Source organism: Ciconia boyciana, chromosome 1 (assembly GCF_034638445.1).
Source record: "Ciconia boyciana chromosome 1, ASM3463844v1, whole genome shotgun sequence".
In the NCBI taxonomy this organism is placed as follows: Eukaryota; Metazoa; Chordata; class Aves; order Ciconiiformes; family Ciconiidae; genus Ciconia; species Ciconia boyciana.
Window position 1 is genome coordinate 2,616,475 of NC_132934.1, and position 20,452 is coordinate 2,636,926.

A 20,452-nucleotide genomic window follows, 5' to 3' on the forward strand; every position below is an offset into this window, starting at 1 on the left:
CACAAGACCATGAGCACATACGAGCATCAATAAGGGGCTGCATGTCTTGGACCATACCCAAGAGGGTGGTGGCTGTTGTGTGAAGAGTACAGGATTACACAGGTGCCTGGGTGAGACAACGTGCTCTCAAGGGACTTTCCAAACACCTACGTAGAAGCCAGTGACGTGTCAATACCACCCTCTTCTTCCAACCGCCTTTGGGGTTGGCATCCCAACTGTGTCTCCAGATGGGTGCTTATGAGTGAGCGTGTGGACATTGTGAGTGGATAAGCCAGCATGTTGTCTGAATAGCTATTTGCTATGAAACATAACAGCTTGACTCTACCCACAATAACAGCTTAATGAACAAAAGATGCTCCCAAAAGATCTCTCCCCCACCCACTCGATCCCCTATTAGCGAGAGAGGATTTGCAACAAACACCAACACACAAGCCAGACCCTTTGCAAGGGGACTCTTTTTCCAGGCAGGCTTGGTGCCAAAATATCCCCCTCATTGCTCGTATTATTCAGGTGCTTCGTCGCAAGTGGGTTGCTGCCATGCCATCAGCGCTATCTGGAAACACACATGCAGCGGGAAACTTACTGGGAGATGGTTTAGCAAAGCATAACTGCACTGTGCAGAGGCTGGACCTGCTGACTATTTAGCGCTCTCTCTTGGAAAGCAGCAGGGAGAGTGGGTGATCTAAAACCAACGCATGCACGCACAAAACTAGGTGCGTGGCCTAAACATGAGCTATCCGGAGATCTCTGTGCTTCAAAATCATAATCTTCATCGTGTATGTTATACTTCTGAAACACCTGTTGGCAAGAAAACACGGTGCATTCAAAAGCTACCATGCCGGGAAAAAATATTCAGTAAGGATTTGTTAAGGCTGATGAGGATTCTTTCTGCCAGCATCTTCTTGTGATGCAGCAAGAAAGCTTGTGCAGCGTATGTCAATGGGTGGCCGAAATAAGGTGCTCAAGGTCTGCATTCCTACATGCCACGTGCTACTGACACCTTTCTCTGTGCCCTCTGGCAACCCTCACGCCCTTGGTGCCCTTAGTGTGACCACTCCATAATACACAGAGAGAATATTAACTTCCCTTGTGAAGGTTTGGAGAGTACTGAGAGTGAAAACTTGAGGAGAGAGACACAAGCTAATTATATACTGTAGTTACCTCAGTTACAAAACCTTCTCTTTCCTCTACACCAGGCTCTAGGTAAGTCTCTGTGTGCCACTGCCTCTCTTCTCTCCATGGTCATGCCATGGTGTTCTTGTGCCATGCAGTCCAGCAAATGCTTTCTCACACCTCAGGCCAGTGCACCGACATGTGCTAGGGCTTTGTATTTACATCTTCCTGTGGTGTGATGGACAATGTGAGGTGCAGTTCAAAGAAGAGTCTTTTAAATAATTTGCTTTAGAAGCAAACATACTCCCAAGTTTGAAATTTTCTTGATTTCATGCAATCTGTCATGGCACCCGCCAGCACAGCTGCTTGGTGGGCGGAAAATATGGACTGCAAAGCTCGAGATCGGCCATGTGAAGGCGAGGCAGAGCTGCAGATTATTAAGCAATTAAAGATGGAAGGAATAAAAAATAGTCTGACATTAGGCCACAGCAGCCCAGTCTGAATTCAGAGCTCCTCACACATCACTTCTATACCTCAAAGGGTCTGAAATCTGTCTTACATGTACCACGCAGCTTCTTTTCCATCCTCACCTGTCTGGATACAGAGTAGCCTGCTTTCCTTCATCTACACTGCAGCACATCTCAATGTTTGAGCAGGTGAATACAGATCTCAGGTCTTACCCCAGAAACACCCCCACATCATCATACGTGTTACCGTGACCGTGTTCTCCACCCTCACTCATGCGAATTCATCGAGGAAAGGAAGGAACTCTTGTAGTTAGTGGCCAATATTGACATAAGAAAAACTGGGTTCATGAATAAAATGAGAATAGAAATCAGAAGAAGATTCCTAACAACTAGAACTACTGGGTTCTGCTTTTAACATGGAGGTTGAGAAGCTTCTTGTCCAGTTGGCCCGTAGTAGCTGGGGATTAGACTGAATGATTCAGAAGACCACTTCCACACTGATGTAACCTTGGAGGACGCCATATGAATTTGGACCTGGAAGGGAATCTTTTAAATACCACAAAAATAACAGTTCTTAAAAAAAACCCAGACAAAGCACAGGAGCCTTGAGGAGCCTTTAAACATCTTTTAATTTTGCAGTTTCAAGACTGACACACAAGCAGTTACACAGCTCAGAAGGAACCTATCTCAGGACGTGAAACCCAGCTGGGTTGACGATTTACTTGAGAAATACAAATGCAGTGTATTCTCGGTTTGGAGGGATGGTATAAACTCCTCAGCCTCCGTGAATTAGGAACCTTTTACCAGGTGGCTTTACATGGTCAAGGCAGGGCAGAAACGGTGACCTGAGCGCACCTCAGACTGCAGAGCTGGGATCTGCCCTCCTCCTGCCCTTGCTGATGTCGTGCTGAGCTACATAAGCCTGCGTGTCCTTCCAGTACATGAAATGACGATTACAAAATATCTTTTGAGCTGGGGAGACTCAAAAGATATATTCGCAAAAAGAGAATTAAGTTTTGCTAAGACCTTATATTGGCCATTTTCTCCTATATCCACCATCATCCAGTGCAGTATGCGCTGTAGAAACTGATGCCATATGGCTCTGTGATAATGAAGAAGTAGAAGTGGAAACAAATGGTCCCATGTTACCTCCCACTACGAGAATTGGCTTATCACTATCTGAAGGAATAAGCAACTAGATCTCTTTGCAGTGGAAACAGCAGAAAACTTAATGCATCTACAACTGTCATTGAGAATAGTACTGGCAGAGCTGAGACAGGCTCCATGCAGCAACGCTGTTGGAATGGCTTCAAAACCATCAAGAGCTCACATGTGACCAACAGGTCTGTGCTTGACTTTAGCGTGGTCGGAACTTCCACTGAAGACTCTGACCTAACCCCGTGTGAAATCTTCTCTTTTCCCACCCCGCCAGATAGCAGCTTGCCTTACATCTCAAGGCAAAGCAGCAGCAACAGAGCAAAGCCCAATATCCCACCCAAATCTCTACCAGGATGCCTGTTCCTGCAGTGCAATCACTCTTGGGAGAACATGTTAAGGAAGCATTACGTGATTACACATCAAAACCCCCAAAACAACCCCAAAACCAAATCTCAAATGACATTTCCCTTCTCCCTAGTACAATCCCACCCAGAAGATACGCGGTTTTGCCTTTGATTATAACAGAAACGCAGAGGCTTGGACCTGCAACCTGACAGCCCCTGCTGCTCAGTTAATACGAGCGACAGAGCAGATTACACGGTGGTGATTTTCTTGTCCTTGGTGGCCTGTTTGATAGCAGCCTGCTCACAAATGATCTCCTTCAACCGCTGCAACCTCATGTTCTGGGTGGTTTGGTCTCCCACACCCGTCTGGCTCCGGTGCAGTAAGTTCAGGGCATAGATGTATTCCAGCTCTGTGTACTTCACGCCTTGATCCACCACGAGGTTTAACAGCTCGTCTGCTGTGTTGTAGAGCATCTCATAATACTGCCTGAAAAGCAAGCAAACAAAAAAACCCCACTCTGGTAAATAGTGATACTTGATGCTCCAGACCTTTATTTCCGTAGAATACCATCAACTGTTACTTTTATTCAGCAGTTCCACGAGCAGAGAAGGCTGCGTCAGGTGCTGTACAACGAGAGCACAAACATATTCCTATCGAACGTCAGGAGATGCCAAGTGGGCACATCCATGCACAGGGGAGCAAATCTCACAAATCTGCTCCCCACACTCTTCCATACTCAGCTAAAACACAAACTATGGAAAACTGAGGGCTCCTCTTTTCTAGTAGTTACCGGCAGCCGAGATGTCACTGTTTGGTATCCAGCATGTAGAAAGCAGTATATAGATATGGATGCATATAGATATATATACATGGTGATGTACAGACGGATGTCTAGTCACTCAGCCTGCAAGACCAGGAGTCTTCTGGAAAGGAAAGGAATCACAGGGGTAGGGGAAGCGGAGTTTTTTGTCCCTAATGAACCCCTGTTGCAGAGAGATGCTAATATGGAGCATGGGAAGAGCTCCAAGCCCAAAACTCCAGAGACCTCTGATGATACTGAGACACACAGTCTGAGAGAAAAAATATTAAATAATGCAAAATAAAATTTGAGCCAGGAGCTGAGGTGCCTCTTTTAATAAGTAAAAGATCATCTGTGGAGAAGGCATAATATAGAGGCTGCAGTGCAGGCTGGTTTAAATTAAAGTAAAGTGGCATTAGTGAAAGAACGGATTTCCAAGGAAAGGAATTTAAGCAAGTACTGACTGGAAGGGAAAATGTGTCACGGGCCAGGGAAGCAGTGGGGCAATTCTGACAGCTGCCAATCCAACCACTGCAGAAAAAATGGGCTGGGACTGGATGTGGGACTGGATTATTTCCCTGGCTCCACAGCCCAGGTGGAAGAGGTAAAAACTAGCGAGAGCTGCTGGGGTCCTTTGAGACATTTTCTTCCCCCTCTTCTTTTATAGCACAAACTGATTAAGGTCTGAAACCTGGAGAAGAGCGTGTGACTCTTGGAAAGCACTGCCCACAGGTCATGCAGCAGGAGGGGAATCAGGACTGTTGTGCCCTTTATATAGCACTTTTGTGAATTCCTGGCACGGCCTTTCCAATTCACACTGCTGCTCTCTGTGCCTCAGTTTCCCCATCTGTACCAAGGGGTAAGATCTGGTGTCAGGGGTCTGTGGTCTAGATATCACCAAGACAAAGCATCATGTCTAGAGGGAGCTGTAAAAATATAAGGCTTTACAAGGCTTCTTTAGGCAGAGGGGTTCCCAATCTTGGGCAGACCCTTCCAGGTCAGGGATAAGGGGAAGGTTCTCACATATGACTCCACTGCAGCAAGCTCCATCGAGCGATGAACCTTGGCTGTGGGTTTAGGACTGTTTGGGGTATCAAAAACAAAAAAAGGGGTGCATGGATGGAAAGTACCCCTTTTTTACTAGAGGAATTGGTTAACTGTATAGCTTCATACAGATGTTATATACCCTTGTAAAGAAACAGGGATCTGAAAAGCTCAGGGAAGGAGCAGTGAAAAGATCCCTGTCTGTCTGCATGCATCGCATAGCAGCGAGGACTTGTTTCAGCCAAATACTCAGCACTTCTTTGGCTGAAGAGCAAAGCAAAGCAAAGCAGAAACGGGCCAGAGCAGTGAAGAAGAGGTCCCTGCATGCCTCCTCCACGCTTCTGCAGGAGGACAAGGGCAGGCTGCAGTCTAATCCTTAGGTCTTGGTGGAATAAATTATTTAAAACCCAAGAGCAGGGGCTCCAGGAAAAGTTATCACCTCCCTCCCTTTCTCTCCTCTTTGAATGCATTAAAATAGCAATCAGGGCAAACATGGCAAAACTGCATATTAAATTTCTCGTTCTTTACTTTGCAGGCTCTCAGGTCTGGCTTAGCTGTGCCTTTGCAGAGCATCCAGCATGCCGCCAGACTGCAAATCACTGCAGCAATGACTGTAACCAGCTGTAGCAAAACCACACATTTGGAGTGTCTCGGGTCTCGCCTCTGCTAGCGTGGCCAGGCTACTGGGCTTCAGAGCTCTGCATTTTTATCTCCTCCGTCTCCTTCAAGACATCGCCTGCTCCTGTGACCTGAGAATTTGCTCCTCTGGTTGAAAGTCTGCACCAACATAACTGGTGTCAGGGGCCGGCTGAGATCAGGAGGGAGGAAGGGCTCGCGGCTAGAGGAAATGGACCCCAAAATCATCGATTCAGAGAACAAGGACCGACAGGATTTGGGTTGTGTGGTCAAAAGAAGGGAGTGTGCGTGAGCGGGGGAGGATACATGTAGAAGGCACAAGACACAAATAAAAAATTGCTTCTGGGGATGAATGATAAGCTGAAAAAACAATCAAGCTGTTAGGCTCGACACATTTCAGATACAGGCAATGAAACTCCTGGAGCTGATGGAGGACCAGTTCACCAGCATGGCAGACTGCCCGAGGGGACTCTGAGGGGGGCTCTGCTACAAGGACACATTGTTCCCTTGGAAGCAGGGGGTAAAGGGGGCAGACAACTGTCTCACTGAGAATATTTCCCTTAGAAAAGAAAGGGAAACCATGCAAGCCACTTGAGGACAGAACCCCAAATCCCCCTGACTTACTACGTGATAAAAGAAGATGTTTGTGCAGCTCAAAAGGCAGGTGGATAGGTAAGGATGGGGGAGACCTTGCACATCCCTGTATTGGTTGCTATTTGCAGAAGGCATTTGGGTAATCCCTGCAAGCTACAAGCTCATCAGGTTCGGGTAACGCCGAGTCACGCTGCGTCAGCTACTGATTTCAGTTCCCGTGCCTATGACGGGGAACCCAGCGGCACAATTCGTGGTCCCCCAGAAGCTACTGTGCCACCATGTGCCACGATACGATTTACTGCTATACTCCCCTCAACGTTTACATCCCTTGTTCACTCAGACTGTGATGCTGAACGAGGCCAGTGTTTGACACAGGAATTGAAAATACCTATGTGGCTCAGACAAGAAGCATTTTGCAAGGCTGATCTGGTCCCCTGCAGAGCCACAGCGTCGCATCTTAGCTTTTGATAAAACATCAATAGCAGAAGCCACAAAACCTTGGGAGGATATTTCTCAGTACTGGATTCAGGGAGGGGGAGACTAAACCCAACCTCATCTCCAATCACGGGAACAGATTTAGCAGTTTAATTGCTAACGATGCTACCACTGTAATCCCGGCACAACGACAAAGCCCCAGCACTCTCCTGCGACACGCACGGAGAACTCCCTGAGAACCTCTCGGTATGGAAAAACAAGACTTGGCTCAGAGCACACCATGGTAAGGCCTGTGTGTCCAATCCACCTCCTGCTACGCTGATGGATATTCTTTAACTCTTGGCTCCTCTTGCAGGTAGACACATAAAACCCCAAAAATAGCGGATCTCATGCAGTTCCAGAAGCGGCAATGCAGTGGCAGGTGACAGAGGCACAGCAGAGGCTCAGATTCATCCTCTTTGATAACACTGGCACTACTGTAAACTCTCTCCCAGACAGAAAAACACAGCTCATTCTTCAGCTAAAACAGTTCAGGGGACATCTAGATACAGGCGGGGATTGATAAAGCCCTGCGGGTCAGTGGTCTAAGGATGGGTCTCCTCAGTTTTAATTTCAGCTCCCCTCTTTAGCTATTATTAGTCCTGTAATGTTTATGCTTGAACTTTGCATAATTAAATAGTTGTATCTGGGGCCTTGCAGAAACTAAGATCCCAAATTTCAATGGCAGCTACCTACCAGTTGGCTCTATAGCAGCCTTCTGGCACCTTGATGTGTGGCTCATTCACTGAGTGCCCAGAAGCTGCTGTTCGCCTTAATGTTTTAGAAGATTTGGGTATTTATCAAGATGCTTCAATACAGTCAGAAATCTAATATAAGGTTAACTTTGAGAGTATTGGCAATATCTCAAGTACAGTTATACACACAATGTGTAGAAAAAAACCAGTAAGGTTGCCAAGGTAAACAGTAAGATTTAGGAAACATTGATCACCTTCGGGGAATTTATGCTGAGCAGATGTGAAATGAAATTTTTATCTTTGCCAGCTCTGGCTGGGTTTTCAACAAAACAACAGAGAGGATATCTTGGATGGGGCGATCGCTCTGAGAGATGGCAAGTCTTTGCTCCAAAGCATAGGACTCATGGCCTTCCCAATGTGACAGGGCACCTTCAAAAAAGGAGAAGGAGCAAGAACTGAAGCTGTTCCATCTGCAGCCCTGACCGATGACCGGACAAGCTCAGCAATGCAAGCCCATCTTTACCCCATGTCCTTACAGCTGCCTTCCTTTTTTAGCCTGTCTCAAATCTTGGATTACGGAAGAATTCTACACCTAATAAACACAGGATTAATCTGTCACTCTTTTCAGGATCAGATTATTTTTTAATTAAAAATTTCCTACAAAATAAAAAAGAGAGCAAGCGAGACAGTACGAGTGAGCGAAAGGTATGCATTTTTAATTGGGTGCAATTAAAAAACTGCTGCTTTGGCATAGCATTGCCTTCGGCCAAACCCTATTTGCATGAGTAATTATTCACTCCATTATGAAGTCTGCTCAACTTTGCCTCCCTTGTCTTTGAAAGTATTAATAAATATTGATCAGACACACTCCTGTTTGCCTTTGCCCAAGCAGCTCTGATGGACTCATCTTCTGATGTTATCAAATAATGAAATATGAAAGAGTGAGTGGGATGAGCCTCTTGTTCTGTGATTTTTTATTTAGGCTCTTCATTTTACTTTCAGAAGTGTATTTGTCCCTGCCATTATAAATGCTCTTTTGATTATCAAGAGGAGGTTGAGAAAAGCAAGTTAGTGAGGGATGGGGGAAATAAATGGACGACAGGTGAGGGAAATCTCTATTCAGTGAAATGCTGGCAAACCGCTTTTTTTAAAAAAGTTGAGATTTAAAACCAGAGAGAAGAATTAATATTTATCAAAGGCTGATTCTATCATCTGACAAATAGGTTAATAAATAATAATAGTGGATTAGCATACCTGACCAAAAAGCAAATTTAGCTTCCCAAGCCTTCAGTCGGCTTCCACATGAGCACAGCTAAGCACACGTAAGCTGATTTACCCTACGTGGATCATCAGCCTGGGCAGTAAGATCCTCCCAGTGCTCAGCGGTGAGGTATTTAGGGTAAGAAGACCACAAATTAAAGCTGAACTCACGAATCTTTACTCGCCTGAGTGTGAAGTCAGGAATGCGGCTGACGGGAACAAAGTGACCTGGGTGACTCACCTCATCAGGGAAATCTTTTTGTTTGTATGCTTAACGGCACAGTTTTTATTTATTTGTATTATGCTGAAAAGCATAGATGGGGCTTGTTGAGTTAACTGGATACGACAGATTTTTTACACATAAACGTGGTACAAGTTCTTACAGAGCTTCTCTCCCGATTTGCTATGGAAGTACCAACAATTGCTGTTTTACAAGGGGAAGGAAACATCAATCTGGCTCCAAGCCTTTCGCTCTTTAGGATGGTAAATACCTGGCCAAACTCTCCACTTATGTTCAGCTTCAGTGTTGATGGCCATATTCTGGGGGAGCGAGGAGCGAAGGACTGTCTAAGGTGTCCAAAGTCCTTACTATCCTGCTTATACAGGATAAGGAACTAGTTTTGATGGCTTGTACGACAAAGACTTGTTTTTTTTTTTAAATAAAATCCATCCTTACTATTGGCAATGGGATTGGGTTCAAAGTTTCTGAACTAACCCTTGAAATCTTTGGGCTTTTTTTTAGGACAAACACATACCGTAGAGCAAATAATGCCTAATCCAAAGCCCAAATACAACTGTACTGTTTCTGCTCACTTTAGCAGGCTGGAATTGGCCCAGGAAGATCTACCATCATCTGAAGAACACCTTTGTACTAAGAGCAGATAGGGAAGGATAAATATCACTGGTGGAAATGGTTCCCATTTGAAAGAATAAACATCCCATGGGCAAGACAAAAGTGGAGAAGCCAATTAACACACAAACCAGTTTTGTTTTGGTTCATTTTGTTTTAAAAAGCAGTTTTAAAACAAAACATCAAGTTGCCAACAATGAACCCATTTTGCAAGGATGCGTTTTGAGTATATATTGAGTATATATTGAGTATATATTGAGTGAATCAGAAAAGATTGTCTCTTGAACTCTATTCTGGGAGAAAGAGAAAAAAAATAAAGAGGCTTTCTCATTTAGAAAAAATCTCTGGAAAGGCAATCAGAGTGAGACAAGCTCCTCTGAGGGCTATTAATACCGTTCTTCATTTAAATGCTAATGTTAACCTATAACCCAAGGCCTGCACACAAAAAAGTTTTTCAGAAGATGGTCAGGTGAACTCAAAATTAAATTCTGATTTCTCTGAGAATGACTTGATCTCTTCGTAAGAGAAGGACCTTCAGACAAACAGTGTGATGTTTCAGAATAAAGGATCTTACTTTAATTATTCCTTCATTATATAGCTGGCTGCCTGCTCTGTAGTAGTGCAGACAGAAACAGATTCACAAGGCAAGAACTCAGATCTGGGTGCTGACTTACTTACACAAAGGAAACAAAAAAATTCTGTACCTTACCTACCTCCCTTTTTGGGAGATTAGGGGGTCACTTCTATAGCACCCAAAAATATCTTAGGTACTCTAATAAGAAAGTAAAAAAGGTTAAATATGAAGCACTTAACAGACTAAATCTAGACAAAACCCACAAGACAGAACAACGAGCATGCAAGTGAAGAGGAAAAAAGACCAAAGCTGCAGTTATAAAGTCACTCAATTTTGATACACGCAGATCTTGGTGGAACCATTACGTTTAAATACACGGAGGAGGTGAGTGAATGCAAAAAGGGAAGCTACAGCAAGAAATGAGGTAACTTCAGTTCATGTAAGGCAGAAGAAATGGATTTTCAGGACTGGCTTGACCGAGAAGAGAAGCCCATGGGGCTTTTCTGTCCATGGAGCATGAGACATTTGAGGTGGGAAAGGGAAAGAGATGAGGACGGAGTTGATGGTTACAGGGCACTGGAGATAGGGCAGGAGAGATGAGCTCTAGCACGCAGGATTTTGCAAAGCAAGTTCTGCAAACTTGAAATACCAAGCAAGGGAAAATCCACATAAACCAGCAATTACTGTAATTTCTACACCTCATGAAGACTGCAATGATGTTTGCATACATGCGTCAGTGATCAGCATTTTAAAGCAAGAGTCTGCAAGTATGGATGCTGGTTATTCTTCCATCTTGTGAGCTTATGATAACAAAATAGAAACTCGTGATGGAAGGTATCCGCTACATCATATATCCACTCTCTAACCGCTCCTCGTCTTAACTTGCATCCTTCAAGTCCTCTACGCAGTTACAGCCCTAAAACACACCACAGAATACCCTCAAGACACTATTCCACAGGGGAATGTATATCCTGATCATAATTTCTTAAGATTTCTTTCTTGATTTTTAATTAACCCGGACCAGTTCTGGGGTCAACAATAGTAATGCCCATTCTCTGCCTCCAGAAGAACCCAAAGTACTTTGGGGGAATTCACACAGCTTTAGATGTCCACATCAGAGATGTTATTGCTGTGCTAGTCAACCTCAGCTCCTCTTACAAACCGTGCCAAGAAATGGACACCTCTCATGTCTGCCTGGGGTGAGAGGAACTGTGGCTGAGAAGCACCTAGTTGTCTCCATGGACTGTAGAGGGAACCCAGAAGGAGGCTAGATCAGCCAAAAATGTCTGCTTGCTGCTATGATCTACATCTTCTCTAGGTATAAACTGGGAACTGGGGTTGGGAACTGGGGTTGTTCAGCCTGGAGAAAAGGAGGCTGAGGGGAGACCTCATCGCTCTCTACAACTGCCTGAAAGGAGGGTGTAGAGAGGTGGGGGTCGGTCTCTTCTCCCAAGTAACAAGTGATAGGACGAGAGGAAATGGCCTCAAGTTGCACCAGGGGAGGTTTAGACTGGATATTAGGAAATTTTACTTCACTGAAAGGGTTGTCAAGCATTGGAACAGGCTGCCCAGGGAAGTGGTTGAGTCGCCATCCCTGGAGGTATTTAAAAGCCGTGTAGATGTGGTGCTTAGGGACATGGTGTAGTGGTGGACTTGGTAGTGTTAGGTTTATGGTTGGACTTGATGATCTTAAAGGTCTTTTCCAACTTATACGATTCTGTGATTCTGTGTACCAGAGGCCACCTCATTCACAACCTCTCAGAAGTCCAAAGGCAGATGTCCCATCACCAGACACTGCAACACGTGGCACAATTTGGGGCATGACGCACAGAGGGCTGTGAGCTGTGTTATTACAGAAGGAGAGTGTCAAGAAAGTAAAAAGCACTTAAAAAGCTAAAATGTGCAAACACCCAAGATGTGAAATGGTTTGCGAAAGAAAATAAAACATGAGAGGAAGAAATAAAAGTGAATTTATAATATAATGGTGCTTCACCCTCCTGCGGTACCTCTGCAAATCACAACCCTTAATAAATAACCAGAGCTGTGATGTAAGGATAGTGTTAGCTTTTTTTTTACAGCCAGAAGAACTGAGATACAAATTAAGTCATTTGTCCAAGGCAGAAAGCAGAATCAGAGATGGGAAGCCCTCGCACCTTGATCGGTACCGTACCCGCTTTCGGGACTGCAGCGTGCAGAACTCTGAACAGGGTATAGAGCCAGACAAGAAAAGTAGGTGTATTTATGCAAAAGGGTGTAAGTACAGTCTTCTAATTAAAGACAACCAAATTATAAAAACCAATTACTTTCCTTTTTAAAAGTTAAACCACACAGACAGCGTACAAAACACTACAGACAAATCAGCTCACCTATGCGTTGGCCTCTATACAGATTAAGCAGCTTTGTTTTAATGGCTAGTTTTGGAAAAAAAAAAACCAAAACAGCCAACACCTTTGGGTGCTACGTGCAGCTCTGTGTCACTAAAGCACTTAGTTTTCTCTCTACTGCAAATCTTCTTGTAAAACACAGATGATAAATCACCTGTAAAACGCAGAGCTAATTGGCAAAGGAAAAGGTAAGGTACGTGCAGAACATAACTACTCTTCCAAAAGATCTCTCCTTTTCTCTCTCCTCCTTTTCATCCCGATACCTGCTAAGCTCTACCTTATCTACCACTTTCATATTAATATTTCCTTCTTATTTCCTTTTCCCGTCCTCCCGTGGTTTGTCACTCGTGACTTGGACAACGTTGCCCTGCTGGGAACAAGTGATGCATGGGGATCTCTGTGCATCAGGCGGCGTCATCACGGAGGGGAACACGTGCACGTGTCGTTTAAAAACCATTCCCCGAACAACTCCAACCACCCTCGCACTGTGCAGCGATACACAGTAATTACACGGCCTTTCAAAGGAAGGATAAATCCATTAAACCCCATTAAATAATTTTTCAAAAACAATGTCTGAGACACTCCTTGTAGCTCCATACTGGCTGATACAATGAAGGATGGAATTTCTCGCTCTCCAAATGGAACTTTATAGGGTATTAAATAAGCACCCTCAGCACTTATCTAAATCTTTAATTAGTTCTATAATATACTGATGATATCAAGGCTAATTAAATTTATACAGATGAAGAGCAATGAAATTCTAACTAAGTGAGCTGGAAAGTACATATTAAATAGTAAATTTAATGGTTCAAGCAGATAAATGCAATTTTATATAAAAAATTAAATTCAATTTACATGTTGTATTAAAATTGATTTTGAGTGTGCAAATGATTGGAAAAAATCTTTTTAATATATCAGTAAAAGTGCTAATCTGGCCTGTTTAAATATCAGTTATTAATGCCAGCATTTGCAAATAAGCCACACACATTTGCATTTTTACTGCATATAGTAAAAAGAAAAAATTATCTATACCATATGCCAGTTTATAAAGAATATTAAGCAATTTTTCCCCTTGCCTCATGCATAAATGACAGGAAATGTGGAAATGAACGTAGCCCGAAAGAAGAGAGAGTCAGCAGTTCGATGGAAAGTACAGCAAAGTTGCTCCAGTCAGCAAAAAATAATACAATTTTAGCTACCCTTTGGGAACAACAATTACTGTGGCAAAAATCCCCAGCCTTATTTAGGATCAAGTGGCTTGGAACGGGATACAAAAACCCGATGCTGTAATCGGGGAGATGCTCAGTGGTGCAAGTTTGCTGATTTTTAATAAAACGAGGAATGTTTGGTAGCTACCGTTGGGTGAAGGACACATCTGATGGGATCTGCTTGCTGAGGGCCAGAACAGGCTGCAACATGTGAACTGTGCTAGGAAATTAAAAGTCCATTAAGTCAATGTCTGCCTGTAGTAGGTTGTGGTCGGGCCTCAGTGCTTCAAAGGAGGTTGCTGGAGTCAGGCAAAATTCTTGAAAACTCCAGTTCATGGTTTTTTTCTGTCTACCTTTGTTCATTTGGTTTGAATGCTGCAGTGGCTTCAGAAATTAGGGAACTGAGATTTTTTTTGTGGACATGCTGACACCAAATTTAGTATATTATAATTTTTTTTGTTGAACATGTTGCTGTTTCTCATGGAAGAGCCCTTTATTGGATTCACTTGCCTCATGGCACTATCGTTTCTCCTGGTAGTACTGTCCAGCGTCATTACCTTGTGCCAGCCTAGAAATCTCTGAGGTTGGGGAACCGACCTACAGACCCCCGCTTGCTCAGCACTGCGTACAGACCAATCCAAACCAGGAGGGAAACAAAATGGGGCAGCAGCCTCAAACTCTATCCACTGACTCATCATCATCATCAGTTACCACCAGCACCAAGACCTCAAGGGGATTGATTGCCGTGATCTCCTACCTATGAATGGAGAAGAAATGGGGTGAAGTCAATTCATCCCACGCTAAAATAGATAGTTATATTGGGTTGAAGTGCCCTGTGGAGGTTGTTTATTATAAAGAAACCAGGCAGCCAGGATGGATTCAATGCCAAATTGTTAGATGGCCGAAAGCAGGGGACATCAACATAGAACTATGGGTCTCCTGGATGAAGGAGTTAATGCTTAAGAGCTTCAACGCTCCTCCATGCATTCTCTGTTGGCCACTGGCCAGATGAACATTTCATCACACCTAATATGCCAGTTCTCAATACTTCTCCTGATGCTTAGAAACCTTCAGATTTGCAGGCTAGAGGTATTTATGGCCAGCTGCTACTCATTTGCTCTTGCAGCAATATTTTTGGTTGAAATTGCTTTCCCCTCTCTAACGTACTTAGGGCAAAAGACGTATTTACAGAGGGAAGCCATTGCCTCTCTAAGGTATTGTTGTAGTAGGCAAAGCAAGAAGGCCACTTTTAATTGCTTCTTTTGGAAAATACCACTCCTGAAAGAACATTCACCTAAGCCAGAGCAAGTACTGACACTGCTGTGTGCAGTACAACTGTGGCCTCTTCTGGCCATTCTTGGTGAAATTTTAGCTCCAATGATCTCAACTTTTTGAGCCAACAGATCTGCACTACAATATTTTTTGCCAGACAGCACAAACCCTTAGCATTTAAAATGAAAATATTATCAAGGCAACATCAGTGCAGGATGAGACTCACAGCCATAGATGTGGCTTCTATCCCCATTCTCCACTGCATGGAAAAGCCAGGTCTGGGTGTCTTACTGATGGAGTACCTTGGAGACGCAGCCCTTTGCTCACCACTCCTTACGTACAGGCTGCGAATCCCAGACGGACTCCACTGCAGTGCGACAGTGGCTCCTTGGAAACAAAGTTGGTCCCTACAGAGTGAGAAGAGAATCCCAGCACTGCTTCTAAACCGATGGAGTACTTCATAGCCATCAAAAGCAGAGAAATTGCTCTGAACTGCTATTTTTATCTCATTCCAGAAACGCATCCTCTGACTGTACCAAACCTCCAGACTATCAACAAGAACCCTGCTGTGAGAACCGAACCTGTAGTTTTTTATATTCATTTATTAACCTCCTCTTTCAATTCCCATTTGTACATCTCAAAACACTTTAGAGACATCATGTGCAGAACCTCTCTGTTTTCTCAGAAGGCTGCTTTGCAGTTGAGAAAATGAAGGTCCGTTGAGATTAAGGGGTCAGAGCGAAGTCCTTTGTGTGTGCAATGGGATGGCTACAACCCAGTAATGCTGATGCTCACCGAGTAACCTCCCAGCGTCAGCTTCCCCGCTGGTATCCACCTTTGAACCTCCTCCAGGGGCAAAAAGCACATTTTCCTGATGATTCTTAGAATCTGCACATTTGCATGCTACAAGTGAAGGAAGAATGAATTTCACACAGCGCACCAAACAGTTAACAGATGGCAAAAAATTACAATCATTTACCAAGTTGTGTTGGGCTTAAGAGAACAACCTGGAATACAAAGGCACTGAATCTTATTAAAAAAGACATATTTTACATATTGCTTCTTCATAATACAAGCTGTTCTTCATGAAAGCATAAAACTTGCTATTATTTGCACCTCTTTTCTTCTCCTCTTTGTTTTTGCACACATGACAATGTGGAATACCTATCTGATATATGACTTCTGTGTGCACTTGAGAGACTGACTTCAGCTTTAGATGTTAATGCACTTAGGTGATGTGAGATGTCATCTGAATTTTATATCTTTTCTATATTATTTGATCTCAGATCTGGAATACAAATTGTAAAATACAAGGCAAGCTTTACAGCCTTCAATAAAATCCCAGTAAGAGATTACACGCTGCAGACCATTTCCTGAAAGCGATACGTATCTGTATGTGTTGACATCATATGTGCATATGCAAACACAGTGGTCTGGATGTAATTATTTTACTATCTTCTTAAAATACAAGAATCGAGTTTTTCGGTCTTTACCTGAGCGTATGGATTTCTCTTGGCTACGAAGCCCAGGTTCATTACGGGACAGATTTAATTGCTACATCAGAGTTTGTGTGTTGTTATTCTACATCTGATGTGCGAAAGTTCAGGGATGCCAATCAGGCACGGTGCAGATGCCACTCTGCAAAATGTTCTCAGACAGTCTCCATCTGTCAGATATGGTAATACTTGCGCTCCATCAATAATTCACCTCCTTAACTCCATGTTTCCTGCATTTGAGTCAGAATTTTTAATGTCAGCCTCACCAGAGGATCTGCCTTGGATAGACAGGAATCGCCTGATCTGCATTCCCCATTCAGACTGTGTGCTTTTGTGCCCTGGAGCCAGTCGCCTTCTGCAGTTGAAGAATCATCTCTCAGTTTACTCAGTTTTTTACTGATTTAGCTGCAAAAAATCACAGCTTCCCTTTTGGGACAGCATTTTCATTTCATTCAAGGATGGAAGTCAGAGGGTAATTATGACAACCACACCTTAGTATCCAAAATCCAACTCAGATGGACCACACCTTTTCTGGGAAAGCTCATGGTGAAAAACACTGGCGTGATTGAATACCAAAAATAGGATGCTACTGCATCAGCTTGAGGAGGAAAGGAAGGGGAAAAAAAGAAGATGATGCGGAGCTGCTCCTCCATGCGTCAGAAACTGCTGAATGGCAACTTGTCCCCATGAGAAGCAACTGGCTCCATGGAGCCTGCAAGAATTTGGTTAGATCCCAGAGCCAGGAGATGGGCTCTTTGGTGGTCTCCTCTCTGTGTGGGGCTGTGGCTCCTTTGGGTAGTGACCAGTGGTCCCTTGCTCTAGAGGAAGGCAGTGTGGAAATCCATAGGAAATCAGCCGGAGGTGAGAATATTCCCTAGCACGAGGGCAAATTACCGCCCGAATCATGAATGCTTTGGCACCAGTGAGAAAGGAAGGTTCCCAGGTGCCCCAGTTAACGAAGACCTTCACATCAGCCCCAGCTCTCAGCATCTGGAACGTGGAACGATAATCTTTGAACTTTCTTTGGCCAACTCAGATGCAGCATGTGACACAGGAAAAGAAATCCTGATGATACCATGCAACACTTCTGAGTTTTACAGATCCCATTGGCCAAGAATGATCCATCACTTAGAAGGACCTGCACATCCTTCATTCATCAGGTGGAATGAACCTACTGTTCGCACAATGCAGCTGGTGGAAATCCTTCTTTAGGGACACCGATAAGGACGTGTGGCTTGGCAACAGAAGGACTCACTACTAGCCTTGATTGGCCGAAAACTCCAAAACAGACCAAAAGTGAATGAATTAAGGATCTTGCTGGTTAGAGAGTAACTGTAGAGGGAAATGGAAGAATGTATCTCAATCTGCCTAAACACAGGTGTCTAGTGCAGCCATTTCAGATGGGGTTTGGGTCTCCTGTAACCCGTGTCACACTGGCCAGCCCTGCTCACATACCTACGCTATCCAAGAGTCTTTCAAATGGCACTATATTTAGGAAAGTGAATCATGTCCTTAGCAAGTCCCTGGTAAATTTGGGAACAGAGCCTGCTCCAGGTAGGGTCAGAGAGCTACTCAAGCCAGCTTTCCATTAGCAGAAGCAGTTCAGCCACTTTAGGATGCCACTCTGCTTCTTGGAGATGGACTAACCCTGAGCAAAGGCCGTGCTGAGCTGGCACCATGGAGAGTACAGCCAACCTAAGGCCCTTGAGCTGTGTTCAGTCCTGAAGCCAGTTGAGCATCACTGCCAAGCCTGGTGGCACGGTGAGCACGTGTGCTTGCGCATGTGATGAGTGTGTCTGTTGGAACGTGTTGGCGCAAGGCTGCTGGTTACAGGGATCCTGGGGTCTGCTCCTCCCTGCAGTGGAAGACGAGCACCCAGGGAGCTGCCATGCAACGCAAGAATGGTTGTACCAGGCCACACCATGGCCCACCAAAAGTCCATGTCCTGGTGTCCCACCTCTGACTGTGGCAACAGCACCTGCCCAGAGAGGAGCAGGTCAGTGATGTTTCTTTAGATCACCATCCCAGCTACTGGGGACTCGCTGAGCCAGAGGGATGCCTCTGAGACACCCTAAGAAGTGCTCTTACCTCCATGGGTACGTGCTACACATCTGGGGGCTCCTGGTTGTGGAGAGATTTCCAGACATGACTTAAAGGAGCTGGAAAATTGGCCGGCTCTGCTGTATGGTTCCTGGGCTATACCTGCCCTGGACCCTACTGTCGAGGTATTTTGCTCTGCCCTAACGCTATGTCATGGCTTGACCCTGTCGGTCCTCTCAGTTGTGCTATTTTTGTCCTTTGCTCATTTTCCCTCTTCCCTCCTATGTTCTAGGAGGAACTGGCCCCAGGTCACTGCTACCCCCTGCTCCCCTCTCCCCTCCTCAACTGTGACCTTGAAAGCACCATTCCCACAACCAGCCACGTCCTCACCTGTCCCGTTTGGGTCCTAGCACTAGTATTTTACACCCTACCAGCCACGCCCTGCCTGCGCTTACACCTTCCAAGTGAAACATTTCTGATTCCCGGATGCCATTGCATCAGTAGGTTGAAATGCTCCGCTCCCCGGCTCAATCTAATTAAGAGAGAGACCTCTGCAAAAGATACGACTTTAGCGCATAGAAAAGTGATGAGCAGTGACTCTTAAAAACGTATCGCACAGCACCGATATCTGTTATTTCCTAGCAGATTACTGGGTATGAAGCATTGCAGTTTCTAATGAGATCTGACTGACAGGGTAAACCAATCTGCTACTTAAGGACTTGCATGTGTCTTTCTATCCGTGGGGCTTGTGCTAGAAAGATGCAGCCTACTGTGAAAAAGGCAGGACATTTTCCTAATTGCTTCCATTTGCAGGCTGGAGCTAGGCAATAGAGATGCATTTCAAGCTGACAATCCAATACTTACCTTTATTTCAGCTGCAGACAAACGCCGGGGATGGTTGTTCTTCACACACTGATGGTTCCCCCTTTCTTTGCAATTTTTTTTTGTGTCACGCCAACTTCTCTTCTTAAAAAATCTGTCCTTCCTCTAACAGCTCTGTTTGCTGTGCATTTAAGCAGAAGCTCCCAGCAGGCTACCACACCTTCAGCACAGGAGCTCAGTACAGGCAGAGCACACCTTCAAGCATGGGAGCAGAAAGCAATTTCTAGATCAAATAGCAGCTCCAAGCAGGTTATGTGAGAGCTCAGACATGGAGTTCACATTCACATACACTCACAGGGATATCTGTTCCCGTGGGATGACTCTGGATGTTTGTTCAGGCTCAGTCTGGAGTCTGGGGCTAAATTTTGACCTTGTTTGAACAGTGTCAATCAAGGCAGTCCAAGGCTAGAAGACAGAGACACCTCAAACCAGAACTATCTCCATGATGTTATTTGACCCCTTAGGAACTATAAGACGTAATTGGAGATTTGCTTGTTACATCCCCATCTGGTTGGCAAATTAAACAGCGTTTAAATGTCCATCCTCCTCCCATCCCTTCCACCTCCCCTTGCAAAGCTTCCCCATAACACCAGCCAGCTCTTATGGCTCACAGGTGAGCACGGAGGATCTTGCTCCAAAGAGAGCAGATGATCCACTGAAGCCCATTCCTTGTGCTGGTAGGTGCCACTCTTTGCTACTGTAGAGGAAAAAAAACCCCTTAAAACTAAAAGCAAAACCAACTGAGTTCCCTCTTCTTCCTCGCTTCTCCCTGGACAGTGATCACTTGCAAAACAGTAATGATCGCAAAAAAAAATTAAAGACTGAATTGAAATTTAAATACATACAGAAATCCAGCTAGAGATGTTATTGCACATCCATGGGTTCCAAAGCATGCTTGTGGCCTCCCATGAGGGTGTTGAGAACCTCGAACGCTCCTCTCCTTGAGCTCTGCATGGTACACAGGTTCTAGGGTAAACGGTCCCTCTCCATCCCTCCTCCGGGCTCTTTCTACCACAGAAATCTCTGCCACCAACTCTCCTGATCTTTGCCGGCCCATTGAATTCCTGGAGGGAGAGCTGCAGGCCAAGCTTTACATGCCCACCCCTCCTTTTTGGCCATTCTGCTTGTTTTTGGAATTAAAAACCAGAGCATGCGTTTGCT

The 20,452-nt window shown here is 44.6% G+C and overlaps 1 protein-coding gene across 1 annotated transcript in view; it reads right to left on the minus strand.

Moving 5' to 3' along the window:
• Positions 1-2,200: 2,200 nt before the first annotated feature.
• Positions 2,201-20,452, minus strand: part of EXOC4 (exocyst complex component 4) — a 421,757-nt gene continuing 403,505 nt past the window's right edge. Inside the window, exon 18 of the mRNA XM_072857159.1 lies at positions 2,201-3,569. Coding sequence (XP_072713260.1) covers positions 3,332-3,569 — 238 coding nt within the window. The 3' untranslated portion in view covers positions 2,201-3,331. The remainder of the gene's footprint in view (positions 3,570-20,452) is intronic.